Consider the following 22,840-nt stretch of genomic DNA (forward strand, 5'->3'; position numbering starts at 1 on the left):
TTGTTTTTTTTTAACAGCCTTACTAAAAGATAAATCACATACCATACAACCCACACATTTAAAAGTTTTTGGTATGTTACCTAACTTTCTAAAACTGAAAAAAATTTTTTTGGTATTTTACCTATTTAAAATGCACAATCCAGTGCCATTAATTACATTCACAATTTTCTGCAGCCATCATCACTATTTCTAAAACTTTCCCTGCTCCAGCCCCTGGTAACAACTACTGACATACACTATTTGGGGCGTACTCATAGGAAACAATTACTCTTTGCTTATCTGACATTCAAATGTAATTGGATGTCCTTTCTTTTATCTGGCAACCCCACGACGCAACCTACAATAAAAGCAGCTCCTGTGGAGCCCGCCCCAGGACCTGAAAAGTGTAACCTGGTGCGGAGAATGAGCGCAAAGAAAATACCTGTAATCTCCAGGGCTGCAGCACGGAGCCCTTTACCTGGGAGAAGGAAAACCCAGGCATAACCTAAGAAGGAGGCAGGAAAAGGACGCAGAAACACTGCATTAATAACATTGGGATAATGCTCCACGCTCAATACTGGATTATTTGCTATAAGGTCGATTTTCTCTTAAACTCTTGAACTGATGTAAACAGAGAAGCTTATCACTTCTGTAACAGCAGACTCGTCAAAACGCGTAGAATGCAAAGAAACCTACACGTGCGTCTGGCTAGTGACTGTTGAAGCGAAGGGTCGGGTCGCACCCTAGCGACGCCCTGGCCTCCTGCGTCTCCTGCAGCCGTAGAAGAGCGCGGGAGTCCACGCGGAAAGTGTGGGGGCCCAGACGGCGCGCGGCGCATAGACACAGTGCCCGCCCCCAACCCCCGCGCAGGCGCAGGCGCAGGCGCAGTGTCTTACCCCCGCGCAGGCGCAGGCGCAGGCGCGCGGGCGGGAAGATGGCGGCTGGGTTCAAGTGAGTGTTGGCGGCGGGTGTGCGCGAGTTTGTATCCTGACGGATGGCGGCTTCCTTTAACCCTTAGCTGGGATTTGCTCACCTGGAGGCCACCCCACCATCTTCCCACTTTCTCTCGCGGAAGCAGGCGACGGGCGGGAGGACCTGGAGGTGGTTGTAGTGAAAGGAAAGGGGTCCTCTCCCCGCCACTGAGGCGGGAAGATGGAAAAGACGACCGTATGTGGAGTTCAGTACCTGCTGCCGAGCGCTTGTGCCTTGTTGTGTAGTGGGCATTTAGCCCCAGGAGACAGTTGTATTCTTTTAAAAAGTGCTGCATCAGAGCCACGTGCCATTCTATTCTCCCTCCATAATTTATTTCTAAAAGGATTGTGCCTTGTTGGGACGATTTTAGCTAAGCTTTTTTGTGTGGCACTCTGGTGAAGCCTATAGATTTTCGTTCCCGGAGTCAAATTTTTAAAGGGATAAGTAGGATTCCGAAGAAAACCAATTATATTGAAACACTTATCTATTTCTATAAATTCCCGAGTTCATGATACGGTGCTGTACATATACTTGTTTTAAAATTAACTTAAACAACATCTGGTGGGGAGTCTAGTAATTCCTGGAATGTCAAAGTAACTGAGTCTACACCTACCTTCAACAACTATTAAGTGAAAACGAAAACATTTAATGTCTAGTTGTTAAAGTCGCAGGTACTGTTAATATTACCCAGTCAGAATATAAAAATATGCTAAATTTCAGTTATAGGATGGTGAAAAAGGACATTTTTTTTCGTGCTGAGAATCCCTGCTTCAGAGGGAGAGTGACATTCACACCTGGATTAATCCTTTTAAAGAAGCCCAAGGGCTTTGGACTCCAGTCCTGAAATTGTTTAAGGCAGAGTTAAGGACAGTTGAGTGATTGCTACAGCAAGGGTCCCTACTTCTTATAATTAGTTATGTGGCAACGTAAGTGTCAGAATGTATGAAGGAAACTTAGTTACACATTGTGGAGAGTTATACTGCAGTGACTACATTTTTAAGATCTTTTCCAGTTTCTGGATTTATATTAAGATTCATTAACTTACCTCTGATATATTGCTACCATTTCAGAACTGTGGAACCTCTGGAGTATTTCAGGAGATTTTTGGTGAGTAAAGGTGATTATGTACATGTTCTGACTTTTGATAAATATCATTTTTAAAGACATTTTCACATACAAATACTGAATTGTTACATTGTACACCTGAAACTGTTATATGTCAATTATACCTAAAAAAATTTTCAAGTAATTTCAATTAACAAGGTTTAATGTGGTTTCCCTGGTTGTATGTAAAATATACATGTAGATGTAATCTTTCATATATATTTATTTAGAAAGAGAACTGCCGTCCTGATGGAAGAGAACTTGGTGAATTCAGAACCACAACTGTCAACATAGGTGAGGATATTTTGAATTCTAAAATAGAATGAAGTTGCTTCAGTTTTGAAACTAGAATTTTTGTTTTTTTTCATACTAGTAAACAATTATTTGTTGTTTTTTTTTAACTCACTCCTCTCAATTGATATGTTCATTTTAAAGTAACTACAGAGCGTTTTCCCCCTCCCCGCCCCTTCCCTCCAGATCTCTAAGACATGGTTTTATGTCTTAAATTTAAAATTACTAAACTTTCTGTTACAAACATGGAGTTTTCCAGTTTTACCTGTGCGGCATTCCCAAGTTTTAGCCTCTGAGCCACTTAAACAGTATTTCAGCCAAATTCTACCATGTTTAAGGGATTCCAGTGATTTTTGTGTCGAGATTTTTATCTGTACAACAGTCTTGTGACTGAATGAGAATGATTAACTCAAATTCAAGGACAGGTATATAATTCTTAAAACAGTAGTCATACCACTTTAAAGAGTTGAGCTAGGAATAAATTTTCATAAGAAACTAAGATATGTAACAAGATAAATGAAAACACTGGATTTTTTCATTTTGCTTACTTATCTTTTCAGGTTCCATTAGTACTGCAGATGGTTCTGCTTTAGTAAAGCTGGGAAATACTACAGTGATTTGCGGAATTAAAGCGGTAGGTTTAATATGTCTTAATGAGATTTGAGTTGCCAAATTAGCTTCGTATACCTATTAGATTATAATATACACTTTTAATTCTGTTGATTAGGCAAGTCAGATGTCAGTTTTTTAGTATTTGTTTTCATTTCCCAAGAGCTTTCATCTTTTATTGAATACTACCCGTTTAATGATTCAGTTGTAATTTAAGAACATCAAATGTACTGAAATCAAATAATTTATCAAATCTTCACCACTTTTTTTTTAAGAATTTGGTTGTGGGGGTATCACTTTGTGAGGGCTGTAAATACCTATTACATTGTTTTGTACACCTGAAACTAATTTTTTTAAAGTTTGGTTATCATTTGAGAAATTAAGAGGTTTTTTTGGTGACATCCTTTTATCCAGTGATGGCATTTAATCTGTGCAAATGTGTAAAAAATTGAGATCACTCAAAAGAAAAGCTTGAGGGAATAGCTACCAGGTACTGACCACGTGCTATGTTCCAGGCACCTTATATTAAGTGCTTTACAGAATTACGCAGTTTAATTCTCAGAACGATCATCTGGGGTATAATTTTACTATCTTGTGAACCTCATTCCATGAGGTTCAGGAATGAAGTCTCACAAATAGAACTTTGACTCCAAAGCCTGTGCTTTTTGACTACTCACTCTGAGAGTTCCTTCACCTAAGTTCAGATTCTTCCTTGGTAAAGCTGGGATATCTAACAAGATTTGAACACTTACTGCCACATTTTGTTAGGGACTTAATGGGCATTATCTCACTTGACCCTCATTAACAATCCCTAAAAGTAGGTCCCATTTTACAGATGAGGACATCGAATGGTAAGAGGTTAATAAGTAACTTAGTTTCTCAGTCTCAGCCAAATGTCAGTCTGACGTTTGAACCAGGTGATTCCAGAGGTTTTGCTCAGTTGTTAAATCTGGTTGTGTCACTATTACCTTAGGGTTTAAATTCAGATTCTTGGTTACTGAATTAAGTAGAAGCAAAGGTGGAGCAGAAATCCAATGAATACTTCTTGAAAAGAGCCCCAGGTAACTTTGATGAGTAGCACTACAGTGAACTATGCTGTACAGCCTTATTACCTTGCAGAGCTATTGTGAGGATTGCTCCATAGAGTCCCCGACACAACTCCCAAGCATAGATGCTCATGATTAGCTAATGTGGTCTTTGGTAGAACCTTCCATACTGACTGCTAAGCTTTCGTCACAATTTTTTCAGCTTTCATAGGAAAATTTGTTTGCTCCTATAGGAATTTGCAGCACCACCAACAGATGCCCCTAACAAAGGATATGTTGGTAAGCTAAATGATTTTGTAATTTTCATACAAATAATTTAACACATTTAATGCTAATACTGTAGTTTACAAGTCCTAGTAGAGTTGAAGAAAATTACTAAGAAATATACAGTAATGAAACAGACATTCCTGAAGTTTTCTGTATATGTGTTAAAAGATAGCATACTAGCAAAATAAAATTTTGTAAATTTTCAGACTTGATCAATTGTTGATACATTCAAATGTCATCAACCAAGAAAATACAATCTCTTAGGCCAAGGGCTGTAATTGCAAACTTCTATTTCTATCAAGATTCTTCTTTATACCATTATCTATTTATTTCTTGACTTTGGCCATCTGTTCTTTATAGGAGAAACCAACCTTTTAAAAATGCAGAACAGTTGGGTATGTGTACAGGGGCTATCTCCCATTACAGGTTAAGGTATTTTGAAAGAAATCTGCAAAACTTATGAGTTTTTCATAGCTACAGTGTTTCTTTCAGTTCCTAATGTGGATCTGCCACCTCTGTGTTCCTCGAGATTTCGGTCTGGACCTCCTGGAGAAGAGGCCCAAGTCGCTAGCCAATTCATTGCAGATGTCATTGAAAAGTAAGATTATCGTGATAAAATGTATCCTTCGTTTTCAGATAGTTTTGACCTTTCATTTACTGTGCTTTGTCATTAAATCAAGTTCACAGATAATTCAGAAAGAGGACTTATGCATTTCTCCAGGAAAGGTAAGAGGAATACAGAAGCTAAGAGCTTTTTTATTAGTTATGAAGTGGTTTTTTGTGGGGAGAAATGAACAGGGAAATTAAAATAACAAATCACAGTAGCCTAAAATATGGGATGTCTGTTTTTAGATGGAATTCGATAAAAAAAAAATCAGTCTTATTCTGAAACTACGTAGTTCATAACCAAAACAACCAATGTTAACTAATTTATTGCCTGACTGAAAGCTACATTTTAAGCTTAGGTAATTCTTTTTCCCTTAATTGCCACAACAAATAATATATGTATTTTTAATTCATTATTGTTAATTTATATGTCTGATCAGCTAATGTGTTTAAGGTGAGTCCACACTGTAAATTCCAAAAGTTCTATTTGAAAACTTAGAACTAAGTTGACAAGAACCTATAGACTTTTCCTATTTGATTAGCATTCTAAAACCTAAACATTTAATGTATTAAGGTTTCTTTGGGAAAGTGCATTTTGATTTTCATTTGGAACTTTCAAAAGCATTTCCCTCATCTACTAACTTAATAGGAATGGAAATGTTCATCACTTGTCAGCTTGGTAGCCAAAAGCCAGCTTTTACCAAACCTGTCCACTTTTTTGTGTGTTTTTTATTTCATTAAGGTAAAGGGTTCTTTTGTTTTGTTTTTGGTTAAGTTTCTGAGCCTTGAAGTTTATCTTATCTAACTGAGGGTTCTGTGGTACGTAAGTTGAAGCAAGTATCACGCAGTACCTACTAGAAGGCTTTAATTTACATCTGTGTAAACTGTTTTAGCTTGCTTGGGTTCTATACTGTGACCTCATTTGCCTCGACTACGATGGAAATATTTTGGATGCCTGTACATTTGCTTTGTTAGCAGCTTTAAAAAATGGTAAGCAACCTTAATAAACAGCAATACTACTACTTCTGTCATAATGTTATGTTTTGTTAAACTTTCAGATTTAGCTGTCACTCATTTTAGTGTTTCTAAATGAAAGAGTAACAATGTTTAACACACTATACCTTAATTGTTCTAAGATAATTTTTTTAAAAGAATACTTTTGGACAAATGAAGCAAGGAAGAGTGAATTAAGAAAGCACAGAAACAAATATATGGTGATGGAAGGAGAACTGACTCTGGGTGGTGAACACAGTGGGATTTATACATGATGTAAATCATCTATTTTACTAACAACTGTCACCCCAATAATTTTTTTTAAAAAAGAAAGCACAGAAAGCCTTGTTTGTTACTTACACTTGAGTGAAAAACTGACTTAACATATTTGCCTTTTTGTAGTACAGTTGCCTGAAGTTACAATAAATGAAGAGACTGCTTTAGCTGAGGTTAATTTAAAGAAGCAAAGTTACTTGAACATTAGAACTCATCCAGTTGCAACTTCCTTTGCAGTGTTTGATGAGTAAGTTAATCAAACTTATAAAAAACATATTTAGTATTCTTCTAAAATAAAGTGTTTCGTGGATGATAACTTTCATTTAAATTTTTAAAACAGCACTCTGCTCATAGTTGACCCTACTGGAGAGGAGGAACATCTGGCAACTGGAACCTTAACTGTAGTAATGGATGAGGAAGGCAAGCTATGTTGTCTTCACAAACCAGGCAAGTTCCTTGTATTTCAGTCCTAAACATGTAGATGAAAACTCAATGGGAGCTTCTGTATATAAGGGAGGGCCAAATGGAATGTGGGATGTTGCCCTGTTTACCTAATGAAAGTTTAGGACAGTTTGTCATCTCAAATTCCCTACTTTTTTTATATGGTATACCAGTGGTTCTTAAACGTATGGCATGCATTAGAATCACTTGGTGGTCTTGTTAAAACCACTTGCCAATCTTGAGACTACCTGTGGTTTACACTATTGTTTTATAACTTGACATGATATTAATCATTTCAAGTAAAATAAAAGTGTTGGCACAATTTTTTCAGGTGGAAGTGGGCTGACTGGAGCTAAACTTCAGGACTGTATGAGCCGAGCAGTTACAAGACACAAAGAAGTAAAAAAACTGATGGATGAAGTAATCAAAAGTATGAAACCCAAATAACCACCACATTTTCAAAACAGATTTGTAAAAACTGTATTTGTTATACTGTGCACAAACCTTTTATACTAAATAAATATCAAACTACATTCTTTTGCAAGATGTTTCTAATATTTCTTAGGCCACTTCCATGTGTTATATACAGCGAAACCATTTTGAAAAAGCAATGACGTAATCAGCTAATGGATTGTTAAACCATTTCCCTGTTTTTATTTAAAAATCATAGGGTTGTACTGTGCTTCTGTATAAAGTTTGTCCATCTAGCAATGTAAAATACTGACACTTTTTAAAAAACAAAATGAAGTAGAAACTCAATCGTTTTGATTCAATGCTCTTATGTTTTTAAAAAAGAAAAAAAATAATGCAAGACTCAGAATTTTGGAGTGGTTGGCGTGCCTCTCTTCATTTTACTTTTTGACTGGCTGCCTGTATGCCGATGACGATGTAGCTGAGCTGTCTGTGCTGCTGCTGCTGCCATAGCCATTTGATGCTGCAAGAATCGCAACTGCTGCAAAAGGGAGGGGAAAAAAAATCAAGTTATGTTCAGTGCAGGCAGGTGTGAAAAGGTGCTTTTCCTGAGAGTGATGAAAACAACAAAAAAACTGAAAGGGAGAAAGCACCAAGATAACAAAAAGGGACTATACCACATTCAGACAATGCACAGTCAAACAGCACCAGTGGCACAGAAGCCTGCTGAGGACTTTTAAAATGGTTCTTGGTAAACTTCAAAAGTATCTGTTACTTTGCCCTGCCAATCTGCATTGCAGTAACTCAGCAACTTCAGTTACCATTTTGTTGTATGTTAAGTTAATAGCAGTATAAAACCACCCTGCATATTAAAAAAGACAGTCAACTATAATACACTGACTTCCTAAAGTAATGGAGTAACATTTTTCTAACATTTACTAATAGGTATAACATTTACTAATAGGAACACTGGCATACTTGCCTTTTTCTGCAGTACAATATTAAAAAGTTAACCTTTGGCACTTAGAACTGTCTATTTCAAACTATACTGTAAACTACAAAAATGGATGTTAGTGTGCCACCAGCACTTCATGAAAGATTTTAAATTAGGAAGAGTAGGGCTTAAATGTACAAAATATATTCAGTGCTCCAAGTTGACTGGCTAAAATGTCAGTTTTAAATAAAATTTGCTAAAATAAATTATTACTATAGTCTTAAAAGACAGTAAAATGAAACTAAAGTAAGGTATTTTGAGGTACTTTTGGAGCAGAGTATCTTTAAAATGTAATCAGAGTGAAGTTGCTGGATTACTTGTATCTGTTGCTGCTGCTGTTGAAAGGCAGAGGAGAGCTGGAATCTCTGCTGAGGAAGGCTTTGCTCAGGTCTGTTCTCGGCAGAGCCAAGCTGAGACAACACTACAGAGAAGGGGAAAGCAGGCCAGTCAGAAAGTTTGAAGGCTATCAGGGTTAGAAAAGGACAACACAGAAAATGAAATAGAAAAGTTATCAGTATGATTAATCTTAAGTCTCAAATCACAGACATTTCAGAATAAATTTAGTGTCCTGTTAGTTGAGGGAACTTCTGGACATAAAAGGGAAGGGAGTGCATGTGTGCCTGACCCACTGTATCCCTCTCTTCGTACATCTCAATGAAATTTGATCCTAGTGCTATTTTGTTGACAAGGTATTTTTGAAAAATGTAAAATACAGTACATTTTTAAAAACCAATCCATGAAGTAGGAAAAGGAGTGGGAGAAATCCAAACTACTACCATAATGACAAAACTGGTAGACACAAGCGCTTTAAACAAAAGATGTTACAATGAATATCAGACTATTACATCAAAGAAAGTGAACTGAGGCTGCATTATTCCTTTTTGAGCTGAGTTCAAAACAATCAGTTCAGCCCTCTCACTGTACAGATAAGGAAATTTCAGGCCTAGATGGTGTTTGAGTGACTCACTAAAAAGTAATTAGTGGCAGGTCTGGAGTAAGGACCATTCTTAGGTTTTTCAGCCTAGAGTCTTTACACTGAATTATACTACAACTCTTTTAGAAAATGTATAACTTGAGTGGTAAAGACTTATAATCATAAATTTCCATTTGGAAATTCACTAGCTCGAAATTAGAACTGTATGTAAGACCTTGCTTATTCTAAATTCAGACACTGGCAGTTGTATAGGATTCTAAAGGTATAGTAAGCCCAGTGATAATTCAAAATGACGACACTCATTCAATCCGCAAACTTTATCACAGCTTTCTCACAAATATAGCTTACTGATTTTAATTAAATGTAGTTATATCTTCAATTCACAATATAATTTTCATTAAAGGTAAATCTCTGGTTCACTGCTGTTGGAAGTGGTAAACAGTCATTTAGTATAATCTCATTTTTTACAAATGAAAAAAGTGGCTTATAGAAGTCATGCTACTGACATTAAATCTTAATTCATGCAACTACAAGCTACCAGAACGAGACAAAAGATTATGCAATCTATAAATGCAGTCTCAGTCACCCAGGAAACTGAAGCATTAGCAGCTTTGGGAGCTTTCTAGTAAGCTGGATAGCTATATAAAATTTTGCCAACTGTAACATGAGGAAAACACAACTGATGTTAATACATGTAGGTCAAACACTTTTAGTGAATCAACTGTCAATGGAAAAAAACCTCAGAGGGCTACCAACTGATTTAACAGTTGACGCACTACACTGTCTTTCCTACTTAAAGCTTGTAAGAGCAGGAAAAGAAATCATTAAAAAGGTGAGAACACAACTAGATTATAGACACTTAGTAAATTCAATATATTAAGTTATGAAGATACCCACCAGCTGCCGGTGACTGCATAAAACTTCCTACTCCAGCAAGATTAATAACAGCAGCATGCTGCGCAGATAAGGCCTGTTCTTGACTGGTTGAACCTTGTTCAGTACCCTGAATAAAAAAATAATACATGACTTGCACAAAAATAAAAACAATTTGTGCTGGTAAAAAAAAAAAAAAAAAAAATTAGTACTTTTTCCTATACAAGAAAAAATATCAACATTAGATTATGTCTTGTAAAAAGTAACATAAGGAAGAAAAAGGTAACATAAGGAAAAGGCTTCAAAGATATTTAGAATTAGCAAGAACAAACGTATGGTATTTTGAAAGGAAGAAAATCAAATTTTTCAGAATTGATTGTGTATTCGTTTATTGTGTCATGCCTCTATTAATAATTCCTAAGGCTTCTCTATAAAGCTTCATCAAACCTATTTTTTAAAACTTTTTGCAACAGTGTTGGAATTTCCAGTGAACATATTAAGCAAAAAAAGGAAATAAAAGATATTGAAAAGGGGAGTATCTGGCAGAAGGACTGATGGTGAAATTTCATATATTTAATTGCAAGCTGGGGTGGGACCCTGGAAACAGTATTTTTTAGTTTCCCAAATGATTCCAAAGTGTAACAAAGGTTCAAAAAACTTGTAGTTCCTTCTACTTTAAATTTACTGCAATTCTAATTCAATTTCATTCTGTTTAGCATTATTCAATTATTTGTTTTTGTCTACCTTCCCTCTGCTCTAAGCTTCATGATATTAGGGCCATTTCTATTCTAATGGAGACAAAATACTGTAAACAGAAGGATGCTGACTCGGTAGAAAATACAATCCTATGGAGCAGAAAGACCTGGGTTTGAGTCCCTGCTCTGCTGCTCACTGTATGGCTATGAACAAGTTGTTCTTCTGAATCTGTTTCATGCCACACAAGATGGAAGTGACATGTATTCGGTATTGCTGTTCTGAGAATTAGAAGCAGGCACCCAGTAACTGGTAGTTACTATTGTTAGTAAAAGAAAAACAGTATAGGAAATGTTTGTTGAAACTAATTAAAAGAACTAGAAATATGCTCAGAACATACAAAAAAAGTTACAATTTTATAATATAAAGCACATGGAAGGCCAGAAAGACACATACCTGCTCCCCAGGCTGTTGAGGACTGCAAGTTGTGGGGTGCTGAGGTTGTTGGGGTGTAAACTGAGAGAGCTGCTGCTGCTGCTGCTGCTGCAGAGTGTTGAAAATCAGTGAACCACCTGGAAGCTACAAAGAATTTATACATGAATTAGCCAATTTCACATTAAATTTCTTTATTCCACAAATATTTTTGGAGCATTCACTATGTTATCAGGCATTTTTCTAGGGATTGAGGAAACGGGTGAACAAAAATGAAAATATCCCTACCCTTAAAAAAATATCTATTTTAAAACAATTTTTGTGTTATTACTGAGGGCTCTCAAATATGTTAACACTCAAACATAAATCTTTAAGTTAGATATCCAACTCTTCTTACAGCTACCTCAATATAAAACAGCATTAGAAAGTATTTAACAAGAAATTAGTGAAAATCAGATATACATTATGAAAACTCATCTCCCAAAATTTGTTCTAGCTTTGTCAAAACCCAGAAATGCATGGGTACTTCAGTGAGAAATTCCAAAGCTAAAAAGTGTATTAGATGTCCATATTAGTTTGCAAACAACTTGCTGTCATTCTGAATCCAAATTAATTCAAAAAATTTTAAAAGGTTTTTCTAAGCATTCAGAAAATTCCATGCTAAAAATAAAAACTGCATTCCAAATGCAGCAGGAAACAATGGTTTTTCCACCTTCTTCTTTAGGGATATAAGTTATAAGCACTTTGAAGTCCTTAGGAGAAAAGTCCAAGTCGATACCAAATACAGAACTTTGAGGTCTGCACAGTCAAAAAAAAGGTGTCCTTGAGTCAAAATCTCTACACGCAGCACAACTGATTGTTAGTTAAATTTGGACATAGTGCAGATCAAACTTTCCTTCCTCAATCAGGTAATAAATGTAGCAAAATATTATTTATAAAGTGGTTTTGCTTTATTCCTTATTATCAGTTTTATTAATTCCACTCTTATCACTGAGACTAATCCCTGAGAGAAATTCCGACAGCAATCTACAAGAACATGGGCTAAACAAACCAATGTGATCTGTGGTTTGTCCATATTACAAGTAAATTGTTCTGCAATTACAGTCTGTAAATACTGACCACAGTTTGCATTTCAGATAAGTTTTATGCCCGATTTGTTATTTCTGAATACCAGGTTGGGTTGATCTGTTATTATTTCCCAATAATGCACAGCTCTGCCATTTTTTGTCTGCAGATCTCTATAGTCATGTCTACCTTTTGTAAGAATTCTCTGTAGATAATGCCATCCATTTTCCAACCTAGATTGATACTGAACTCCATCATTAGAGGACCTAAAGCATAACACCCCCAAATACTGTAAGTACTAATCCTTCAAACTCTATTATGCTGACATTGATAACATATGTAAGAAAAGCCTCTTCATTAGACACAAACTGTAATCTAACCAACATTTACTGAATGACTGACTATTAGGTGCCTGGCACTGTGCTAAGAAATCATATTCTTGGGAAAAGCACACACACCTATTTTTTGAATCTCTATTCAAGTGCAAAATCTGTTGTAAGCAAACAGTAATACATATATGTATATACTAAATGTCCACTGAGAAAAATTACTTTCTATCTACTGCTGCTACTGGAGGCAGTGTTCTCCTTGGTAGCTGTCAGGGGTCAGTGAAAGTGCGGTGTATAAGATGCCCATTCTTTCTCTCTACCCACTTGACCATGCAGAGATAGCAATAACGACACCCTCAAGATTCTGATACGCCTCAAAATTTCAAATGCCATTATGTACAGATATACATCGTTTTAAAAAGATTGTTAAAAAAAAGTATAAAAACTTTAATCAAAAGCAATTTCAGGTTTACCTGGAGTAGATTTAAAGGCCTGAGACTTGAAGTATTTTTTAAACCAAATGGAACACCTGTTAAATATAACTCATGGTTATAACAGGGAATTAAAACTTTATTACACTTGAAAATATTTTCTACTTTAGTATATATAAATATAACATCGTAAATACTTTCTGCAAAGATGTGCTTTATTTTCTGTACTATTAAGTATCTTAAACATTTTTTTCACCTATATCCATCAATACTGAGATCAAAGACATGCAGTACCACATGTACATTTTATTCTGCATTTCACAAACTGGGGCTTCTTAATCACTATTTTGACTGTTAGCTGGAGAACTATGCAGAGACCGTGAATATAATTCAACTATTAGGTTGGTGCAAAAGTAACTGCAGTTTAAAAGGTCAAAAATAATTGCAATCACCACAATTACTTTTGCACCAACCTAATACCACAGTTGTGCCAAATGCATTTCAGGTTGGCACCCACTGCCAGTCCTCGGACACACAGTCCACGATACGTGATGACGACCATAACTCTGAGAACCAGTGTGCTCTGTGCTAGTATTTTAAAGGACAAATGCTAATATTAATAATGCTAAAGAATGTGGAATTTTGAGTGTAAGAATCAAACTGAATGTCAGGAAACAATGCTGTGTTAAATGTCAAGTCCTCCAAATGTGTGACAACATAAACCAGGGGGTGGCAAACTTCTTCAGCAGGCTTTGCTGGCCACATATAGCCATTGTGTATAATCTTCCTCTTCGTTTTATTTTAAACACATCTTTTAAAATGTAAAGTCATTCTCAGCTTGGACTATAGGTTGCAGTTTTCTGAGCCAGGTGTCAAAATACCTGTATATTTTGCTCACCAACAATATACACAATTTGAACTAATTAAAAATGTATCTTGTCCTCTAAGAATGTAATTGTATTTGAAAAAGGTTATGAGAGGCAGGAAATCACAGGTGATAGTATCAAAGCCTCGTATAACAATTAAAACAGCTTCATCAGATGAAAACATGACACTATTGATTTGCTTTTCAGGAATTCTCATGAAAACAGTTGACATCATTCCCTTTAAAGGTAGATGGCATCTGTATATAATGCTTTACAGCTTACAAAAGGCATGTTCACATCCCTTCATGTATTTCTTGTTAAGTACCTACTAAAGTTGGATATTTTAAAGCTGATGGAACTGAGGCTAAAGGAGAAAAACTGACTTCTTTCAGGCCCCAGTTAGCACCTGAAGCCAGAATTACATGTAAATATAAACATTCTAAACTCAACGTGATTCCATTTCCAGGGCTTCTGCCATTAAGAGTACATTTATACACATTAAAATAAGAACATCAGCTGGAATTAGGAAATCACAGCAATCTGTTAACGTGTTTAAAGGGTATTTTGGGGGCTCTCTTTCTCAAGTCATGGAAAGTTTTTCAAGTTTTCTTTTTCCTGTTTGTTTTTCCTGTTAAATTTTTCCCCAGTAGTAAGAAATTGGATTGTTCCAAGATATTATGTTGCATTCTCTTAAAGAGCATTAGAAAAGAGCACAAGGCGTTCTGTTTTCCAGTATATGTAATATTTACTACTACAATGAAACTACTACTACTACTGATGATGACAGCAAATAGTTTTAACGCTTAGGTCTGAGGCACAGTTTAAGCACTTCATCTGTATATACTCATTTACTCCTCACAATTATGAGGTAAAGCACTATTATTATTCCCATTTTACTTATGTAGAAAGTGAGGCACAAAGGTAACTTTCCCATAATTACACAGCTACTGAGTTACACAACTGGGATTCAAATTCAGGAAGTCTGGGTCCAGAACCTGGGCACTTCCCTGCCATGCTATGTTGCCTTTCTTGCACAAGGTATGTTTTCAAAATACATTTCTTTCTCTTGGAATAAGACTGCACTGACAACAGCAAGACTATCCATGTTAATTTTATTATAAATGTTTGGAAGGCAAGATATAATTTGCAGACTTACAGGCTTACCAAGTTTCTTCAGAGAAGTTGATTGCTAGATGGTTTTTACTTCAAATATCAGAACTTTAAAGGCTTTCAAAATGAAAGCCTTTCATTTTAAAAAGCTTTTGATACTTGATGAAATAAGGAAGTTAAATGTCTTTAATAATATCCTTAAAATGATGTTTTTACGTTAGCATGTACTTTATTTTTTTTAGAGGTTATTATTTCCAACATTCTGACCTGCTTGAGAAGCTGCCTGCATAGCCCCGGGCAATGCATTTGGTAGCAGACCTCCTGAGGGGAGAAGGCCACTCAGGTTTATTCCTGCAGGAGTTATGGCACCAGTGTTACAGCCCAGCATAGGGTTTGAACCACTCATCAAAGCCTGAGCTCCACTGCAGGAGAACAAGACAAAGCATTAAACTTGCACTACAAAAGGGGGGAAAAAATCAGCTACATAATTATTCCTTTGACTTAAAAACAAACTATTGAACACACACAATTAGATAATTCTATCTTCGATTTCAAAGCTGTTTCATTTTTATGCTAGAAAGTGACAGACAACAAGGTTGGCTAAAATAAAGTTTTGTATATTTATCAGGGTTTACAGTACAATTTGAAAGAGTAAAGCACTAATCAAGGGAATAAAAAATGGTAACAGGACGAACAGGAAAATCTAAACTACTGTCAATAAGTAGTATCGTCTTAATGCGTGTAATAAATGTATTACCTAAAATGAAAACATACTTGAGACAGCTTCTAACCATATCCAAACTATTTTCTTTCAGTTTCAGTAACATGTAATTTGTTCTTAATTTCACAAATAAGAATTCATTCACATTGGTGAGAATATCTTTAAAAAACAAAAAATTCAGGGCATCAATTCAAACTTACCAAACAGACCCCACTACATTGATGAAATTAAGTCCAGCAGAGTTTGCCATGACCTGGGTGGCTGTGGTTCCTGGAGTTATAGATGTTACCATGGTGGAAAGAGGAATGGTCGTTACAGGCATTGCCTGGCTCAGAGACCTTTGCTGCTGAGCAAACTGAGTTAACAAAGTGGGCTGAGGGGTGAAGCCTGAATCTTGGGGAGTAGGGGTGGTTGAAGGGGTAATAGGAGTTGAGCTCTGAGCATCAGGAGGGTGTGGGGTCGATGAAGGGTTTGGTGTAGGAGTAGATGGCTTAGGAGTTCCAGATCCTGCTCATTGAGAAAAATAAAAATTGCTAGTTTGTTATAAATGGCCAGTCCTTTTTAAAATAAGGTTAATGGAATCTTACTTAGCACTGACAATTTGTTCCAGTTTTTTTAAGCAGTTAACTGCAAGTGTTAATTTCTACACATGATACATGAGTGTTGCTACACTCAATTACAATTAAGGATGCAGTATATCACCTAAAAATCCCATCAGAGAGAGATGCTATTGCAGTAACAGTAAAAATATACATTTGTATTCTACCACAATACCCATTTAAAAGTTATTTTCCTACATGCTACCTTTGGCCTAAAAAGTTTAAAAGGAATTCAAATTAATTTTTGTTATTTACGATTTCACTAATTTAGGACTTCATTTAAAATACTGCTTATTTTCTGTAACAATCTGAGATAAACTCTGAACATATTTAATAAATTACATATGGTTAACAATCATATTTGGCACCTAGATATACGTTTAATTCCTAACACATCAAGTTTATCCTGACAAACAAATTTACAAAACACAGTAATAAAGTAAATATTTGATAGATAATACTGCATCTTTAACAGTAACTGTGTACTTCTGTTTAAATGTAGAATGTATAGAAAATCTGTTGTGAATGAAGTATGCACAGTTTATCAACTTTAAAAAACAAAAACAAAAACAAAAAAAAACCAAAAAAATAAAACCAAAAGCTCTTGAGGTGTTTTCTTTTTTAGCTTTCATGTCCTGCAGAAAGAAAGGAAAGAAATGTGAATGTCCAGAAGCTGTCACTCAACCCTTACTTAAAGTAACAACTGTGTGCAGTAGATTAACATAATCCATACCCACAACATAAGAAGTGTGAATAAGACTTTCAGGAAATTTATAAATTTTTCTTTGTGCAAAACAAGAAGGCAGAAAAATTACACCTTTTGAGCTATCAAGATGAAGATGTTTATCTAATGCAAAGACCACCCTATCACTGTGCAGTGTACTAAAACTTTCAGCACACTTTAGTTATCTATAAAAAAATCTAAAAAACTGGAATTATTTTTGTAAATTGGTACCTAATATCTCAGATATTTATTCATTTCAAGAAATCCTCCCAAACTAATGCTAGAATTCTTGTATAACTCCTCTTAATGGTTAAAAAAAGTATTCAGTACTAAAAATTACATTTTATTATCTTCAGATAATGCTTTATGATCATCACCATGGTTTAGTAACTGACAACAACTTCTAAAAGTGTAGAAGTGTTTATGAAAAATTGACTTTCAGTTTATTGTATCACCACCTTGGAACTAGTTGGCTTCTTACATATACAAAGATAAGACTGCGGCAACAGCTCTTATGACTTTTTTTTCCCCTGTATCAGCTGCATAGTTTATACAAAATGTAAAATGATCCTAGAGTACAATGAAATAAAAAAATATTTTGGAATCTTATTGCCACATTTAACTACCAGATTTTTTTAAGGAGATGTGTAGGTTGTAAGTCTATAAGAAAGGTATACACAAAGTGCATACACACAGAAAAACAAATACAATTACATTAAACACATAATACATACATTCAACAAGAGGTTTGCCAGAAGCTTCTCAAAACTTACACATTTTGAGTACACAGTACATTCAGATTTCACTACTTCACTGGTCAAAAAAAGCTGTCTTAAGAAACTCTTAATGCTAAAGCTTATGAAGAGTCAATGAAGAATTTAAATTATGACTCACTTTGTGATGAACTGGCAGGTGACAGGGTAGCTGGAGAAAGCATGCTAACTTGACTGAGATCCACAGATGACTTCCGAGAAAGACTTGGTGGCTTAGAAGCAGGAGGAGGAGTTGGAGACTTAAGAAAGCTGCTGGCCTGTTGTGGTGTAAAATAGTTACCTAGAAGAATATCAAAGTTATTTCCTAAATTTACAACTCAAAATTCTGTGAAAATCAAAGTATAAGTAAAGTCTTAAAAACTGATTAAGATCACATGATGTTTCTTACTGTAGATTACAGGAAACTAAGGAATGTAAATAATACCTGAAGAACTACTTCCTGAGCTTGAGGGAAGTTTGATGGGTGGGGGTCGATGTTTTACTCCCTTCCCCAATACCGAAGACTGAACCGACACGGTCTCAGGCTGCTGCAAAGGGACAGTGACATCAAGTAGGCTTGTTAAAATTAAGGTCAAATCAGTAATTCATAAATTAATACTAGTATGACTCCTAGATGAAAACATAATTTAAAACTCTGCAAAGTACTCTCAGTGATTATAGGTGCTAAACAATATAATTTCACACAAGGAAATCCACGAAATATTAATATAAGCCCGGCTTATATTAATTTTTGCTCCAAAAAAGACGCATTAGAGCTGATTGTCCGGCTAGGTCTTATTTTCGGGGAAACAGGGTAGGCACAAAAAAGTAAACAAACACACTTCTGCTTCTTTCCCTGGAGAAAGCTGACTCAGGCTGGCTGAGCCACTGGAGCTGTGCGACATCTTGACTGGACACTTGGCTTCATTCTGGACCAATTCCTGGTACTGATTGACTACCCTGAAATATTAGGAAAAAATAGTTAAGAATTAATTAACTCTTTTACACAAATTTATTATGTAGAAAACATATATCCAATAATGAAAAAAAGTTCCATCAGAATTAACACAAAAATTATTTGGCCATTTAACTTTTTGTTAAAAGTACATTCTACTCTTTTCAAAGACAAGCTAATGCTCAAAACACTACATTTAAATCAACAATCTAAAGATATAGTTTTAGCACCTATCTTGTTTCTAAACAGAAATTACAGCATTTAACCAACCAATAATCAGCCAAAAACATTACCAATAACTTTCACTTACATTGTGATTAAAGTGCTACCTAGAAATCATCTTCCTTACCTACCACATAGATATGTCTAAGTTTTCTTATTTAAAGTAAAACTATTTTAAACATTACTTTTTTAACTGATATTTTCTTAATTCTATTTTTTAAAATTCCAGTAATACCTATGGCATAACTAAAATCAGACAACTAACAGAGTATTCTCTATCCTCTAAGACGGAAGTTTTTCATATCCATCCAGATAAAACATAAAGATACTAGTATATTCACCTCTCAGCATCAGTCTTTGATCCAATAATGAACCTAAAATGTTTTAAAAAGAGAGAAAAGTATTAGATAAGAGGAACCCTGGGATTATTTTTGAAGGCTTCCACATTTTAGTGACAATTTTATAAACTGAGTTAAAATCTACCAAGAAATTGAAAAAAATCAAAACTATATTTAACTTTATGAAGCAATGACCAAGTTTTGCATGCAATAATTCTGTGAATAAATTGGCTGATTTCATTTAAGAAAACTGGGCACAAAACTTAAGTATCGAAACGAAATTTGGGCTGAAAGTTACCAAGTGCTATGCACCCTTGCAAGTGTCTGACCTACAGCAAAATTCACTGAACTCCATGTGTAAGGCCTGTGGCCTTCCTCTCACTTTAACCTTTGATTTTGGAAATCATTGTTCTACATACACAGCAGGACCATAGAATATATTTTAGACGAGGAAGATAGTTTATCGCCAATTCAGATAAAATCTTTTTAACAAGTCTTTTTAAAGAGTTTGACATTTATGTGATTTCTTAACAGATTAAAATAGTGAGTTTGTTTATTTTTAATTACCAATTTGAATGATCATCTGTGGAGGAGCTGAAATATAAAATGTAAAAAAAAGAAAAAGCTGGTTAATGCAGCTCAAACTTTAACTTCATAGTTACCAAATCAAGTAATTTATGAATATGGAGAATGACTGGAAGGCAATAAATCATGCATTTTTGCAGCGACTCCCTGATGTAAAGGCAAAAAAAAAAATTCAATTTTCTTGTCAAACAAATCTAATTGGTTGCTTTTTGAACTGATTTTGTTTTAAATGGGAACATGTTGTTCCCTTGTGTTCAAGAAAAGTTAGTAAATTTATTTAAAATGACCAACGTATATCTGGTCAAGGGTAAGATTTTAAAAAAATATTGGTAATCAAACCAATATTACCTTTCTACTTAATATACAACAATAGAAATTGCTAATGTGAGAAAACTAGCTGAAGATTCCCTGACTGCTACTGTTCCCTCCCATTGACGTTAAGGCATCGGTGAGGTTATTCTTTAAAATCCATTTTTTTCCTGCAGTTTCAATTAGTATTTTGTGTTAAGTAAAGGCTTTATAAATAAATAATTTAACATAGACCTGCCCTGCTTTTTTCTGATGAGCTTCTCTTTGATTTTTCTTCTTTTTAAAAGAGCATCAACTTGATTAAAAAACTAATAAAAACAAACTAATTATGTGTAAGTTCATAAATTTAGGAAGATCAACTACATGTATTTCTAGAGCCAGTAACTACATGAAGATCTGAGTCTGTGTCCTTAAACACAGTGCTGAAATATCTAGCATCTTTAACAGTTCTTACATTTACAGTAAACTTGCTTCTCATTTAAACAAACCATTGCCAGCAACCACTTCATGCTCAGAGGTTAAACTCCTAAGTGGCAAAATATAAATAAACCAAGATGGATATCACAGGCATATCCTTCAAAGCAAATATAAAAATAATTATACTATAGAATTTTTTTAAAAAATTACTGTTATTTTAAACAACTCTCGTACAACCCAGTAACTACAATTTAAGTTTACTGATTTAGGTCTACTGCCATATCTAATTGCAGTATTTAACAAATGAATCCCAAGGGAAATTTTTAATCACTAATAGTTTATCAATCGTTGCTAAATAAATTCTGATGGTTGATTCTGTCAATTACAAACATTTAACAGAACTCACTGGGATGGAGACATCTGGCTCTCACTTTCCTCATCTTCTTTACATGGCTGAATTTTACCATAGTAAAGTGGATCACCAAGTGACTGCAAAATGGTCAGCTTTGTTTTCTGATACTGATTACCAGCTTCAGATTCAAATACATAATCATCTTTTACATCCTGAAAAAGACAGAACATGAATGAAAGGAGGCTACCTGGCAGGCCTGACAATCTCAGTAACTGAAAGTAACCACATGGGATGTTCTGATCATAAAAACAAACTGAGCACATTATAATGGAAGTAACATCTTAAGGCCTATGATAAATCTTTACTCTGAGCAAACCTTATCCATTGTTTTTGTGTCTCTAGGATAACATACTGAAAACTAAAATGCCAGGACGACCTCTTCTCCAGATCTCCAGATAAACACCCCAGTGAGATGACCCCAACATTCCTCATGATTATCTTTCACCCACATACCTCTGTAAACCACGTATATTTTATGTTAACAATCCTGCACTCACCAATGTAAAAGAATATGTCTCTCTCCGTTTTACTTTTTATCCAATCCTAGAAATTTCCCCAATTTACCTTCTACTGCCTGCCTCCCTAATCTACCACCAGCGTATTTCATGTAACATTTCTTGTCTTTTCCTTTGATTCTAATGTATAAACTGTAAAATTGCTATTCCTTAGGGCATTTTCTCAGTCCTCTGAGATTTTTGCTTCTGGGTCTGGTTCTCAGCTCCAGCTCAAATCAACTCTTTAAACCTTTCTTTAGGTCTGAAATTTCTCTGATGGACACCAGATAAATGCCTTCTTTAATAAACACTATCAGAAATGAACAAAAATCAGGCATAAACAACACACTAACATGTGGCAATAGGAAAACACATAGCATGTAGGCCATAAACCTGTTTAAAACTGCTGAAGATAATAAAGCCCAGAATTCTTTTCCACCTGAAGTTTGGGAATATGCATACCATCTGGATTTCTAGTTAAAGCCTAAGTGAAATATGGCAGAAGTTCATACAATGGACATATGAATGTAAATTATAAAATTAAACTTTCAAAGGCAGGTCTATTTCTATTTGTCATTAGTGTTTTTGCTGTTGCACATACAAAACATCTCTTATCATTTCACTCCTAGATTTACCTTATTTAAAATATTATGCCTATTCTTCATTTAAGGAGTTGTCATCACAAATAGGGTAAATTACCCAGAATATTTCCCTTTAGAGACATACTTAGAATAATTTACTAGTTACTGATTTGAAACAGGAAACAAATCAGAATTACCAATGCCACCAAAAGTAAAAATGCGGTTATGCATTAAAATTGCCTTTTAAACTGAAAACCATACTTTATGAGAAACGAAATTAGTTGTTCCTTCTTTTAATTCAATGAACTCCCAGAAATTCCTTTTTAAAAAAAGATCCCAAACTAAAGGCAACTGCTTTTGCTGTTTAATAAATTCAGATCACAGATTAGAAGCAGCATCATTAGAAATGAAGACTGCAATGGTTACTTACATGGGCTGGCCAGACTGTTGGTTGTGAGTCATCAGATTTGATAGATTTTTCCACTTTAGCATATTTCTCCACCTAAGCAATCAAATCAAGAGACAGCAGATATAATGAAATCTGTATTATGACCGAAGAGAAGAATCTAAGTAACTTAACATAAAATATACTTTTTAGCACAAGAATTCTTAAATCACTAATATCACTGTCGTGTCGATGTCCACGTGGGTTGTGGTCCCGGGGGTAAGGTATCTGTGACTTGGAGAACTGGAAGATATGTGATGCTGAAGGCAAAGCAGACATGTTTTATTCACAGGCATTCTGGGACACAGCCAGGGGTTTCTCACTGCTGCACACAGCTGGACATTTTCAGGTTACAACCTGCAGCCAGTAGTAGCCTCGTAACTCACAGCAGCCTGTTTTGCAGCAGCCCTGCGGCATGACCCCCACAACCCCCTTTCTCAGCAGCCCTGTACAATACGGCCTACGGTCTCCATCGTGTTTCCGCCTCAGCCACAGCCCAGTCTCCGTCCCGTCCCCTAAAATGGCAGGACCCCTTTATAGCATACAGAGACAAAAGAGGCACAC

General features: G+C 35.3%; 3 protein-coding genes across 17 annotated transcripts in view; 1 reads left to right on the top strand and 2 right to left on the bottom strand.

The window, feature by feature from the left end:
- The window catches only part of ALG5 (ALG5 dolichyl-phosphate beta-glucosyltransferase), a 42,804-nt gene extending 41,959 nt beyond the window's left edge, over positions 1-845 (bottom strand). For both annotated transcript variants that reach the window (XM_081046983.1, XM_081046984.1), the window contains exon 1: positions 676-845. The gene's annotated coding sequence lies outside the window, so the exon portion shown is untranslated. The remainder of the gene's footprint in view (positions 1-675) is intronic.
- EXOSC8 (exosome component 8) lies at positions 342-12,731 on the top strand. Of its 2 annotated transcripts, XM_081046986.1 has the most exons (12): positions 886-930; positions 2,022-2,058; positions 2,286-2,349; positions 2,907-2,980; positions 4,235-4,280; positions 4,761-4,866; positions 4,949-4,994; positions 5,768-5,864; positions 6,270-6,390; positions 6,484-6,590; positions 6,916-7,014; positions 12,224-12,731. In XM_081046986.1, exons 1-12 carry the CDS (start codon positions 914-916, stop codon positions 12,226-12,228), a joined length of 819 nt encoding a protein of 272 aa, XP_080903112.1. In that variant the 5' UTR covers positions 886-913; the 3' UTR covers positions 12,229-12,731. The 2 variants fall into 2 exon arrangements, with proteins under 2 accessions (XP_080903111.1, XP_080903112.1); XM_081046985.1 differs by lacking the exon at positions 12,224-12,731 and having other exon boundaries at positions 342-930; positions 6,916-7,372.
- The window catches only part of SUPT20H (SPT20 homolog, SAGA complex component), a 34,557-nt gene continuing 17,359 nt past the window's right edge, over positions 5,643-22,840 (bottom strand). For 6 of the 13 annotated variants that reach the window (XM_081046967.1, XM_081046976.1, XM_081046969.1 and 3 more), the window contains 13 exons: positions 22,262-22,333; positions 20,751-20,908; positions 19,601-19,627; positions 19,037-19,069; positions 18,361-18,478; positions 17,964-18,066; positions 17,661-17,819; positions 15,644-15,713; positions 14,990-15,144; positions 12,789-12,844; positions 10,946-11,068; positions 9,821-9,926; positions 7,044-7,536 (listed from right to left, as the gene is read on the bottom strand). In XM_081046967.1, coding sequence (XP_080903093.1) covers positions 7,436-7,536; positions 9,821-9,926; positions 10,946-11,068; positions 12,789-12,844; positions 14,990-15,144; positions 15,644-15,713; positions 17,661-17,819; positions 17,964-18,066; positions 18,361-18,478; positions 19,037-19,069; positions 19,601-19,627; positions 20,751-20,908; positions 22,262-22,333 — 1,281 coding nt within the window. In that variant the 3' untranslated portion in view covers positions 7,044-7,435. Of the gene's footprint in view, positions 7,537-8,306; positions 8,411-9,820; positions 9,927-10,945; positions 11,069-12,788; positions 12,845-14,989; positions 15,145-15,643; positions 15,951-17,519; positions 17,820-17,963; positions 18,067-18,360; positions 18,479-19,036; positions 19,070-19,600; positions 19,628-20,750; positions 20,909-22,261; positions 22,334-22,840 lie in introns of those variants that run through there. The other 7 variants (XM_081046971.1, XM_081046966.1, XM_081046972.1 and 4 more) reach the window with 4 other exon arrangements.

Source organism: Rhinolophus hipposideros, assembly GCF_964194185.1.
Source record: "Rhinolophus hipposideros genome assembly, chromosome: 4".
In the NCBI taxonomy this organism is placed as follows: domain Eukaryota; kingdom Metazoa; phylum Chordata; class Mammalia; order Chiroptera; family Rhinolophidae; genus Rhinolophus; species Rhinolophus hipposideros.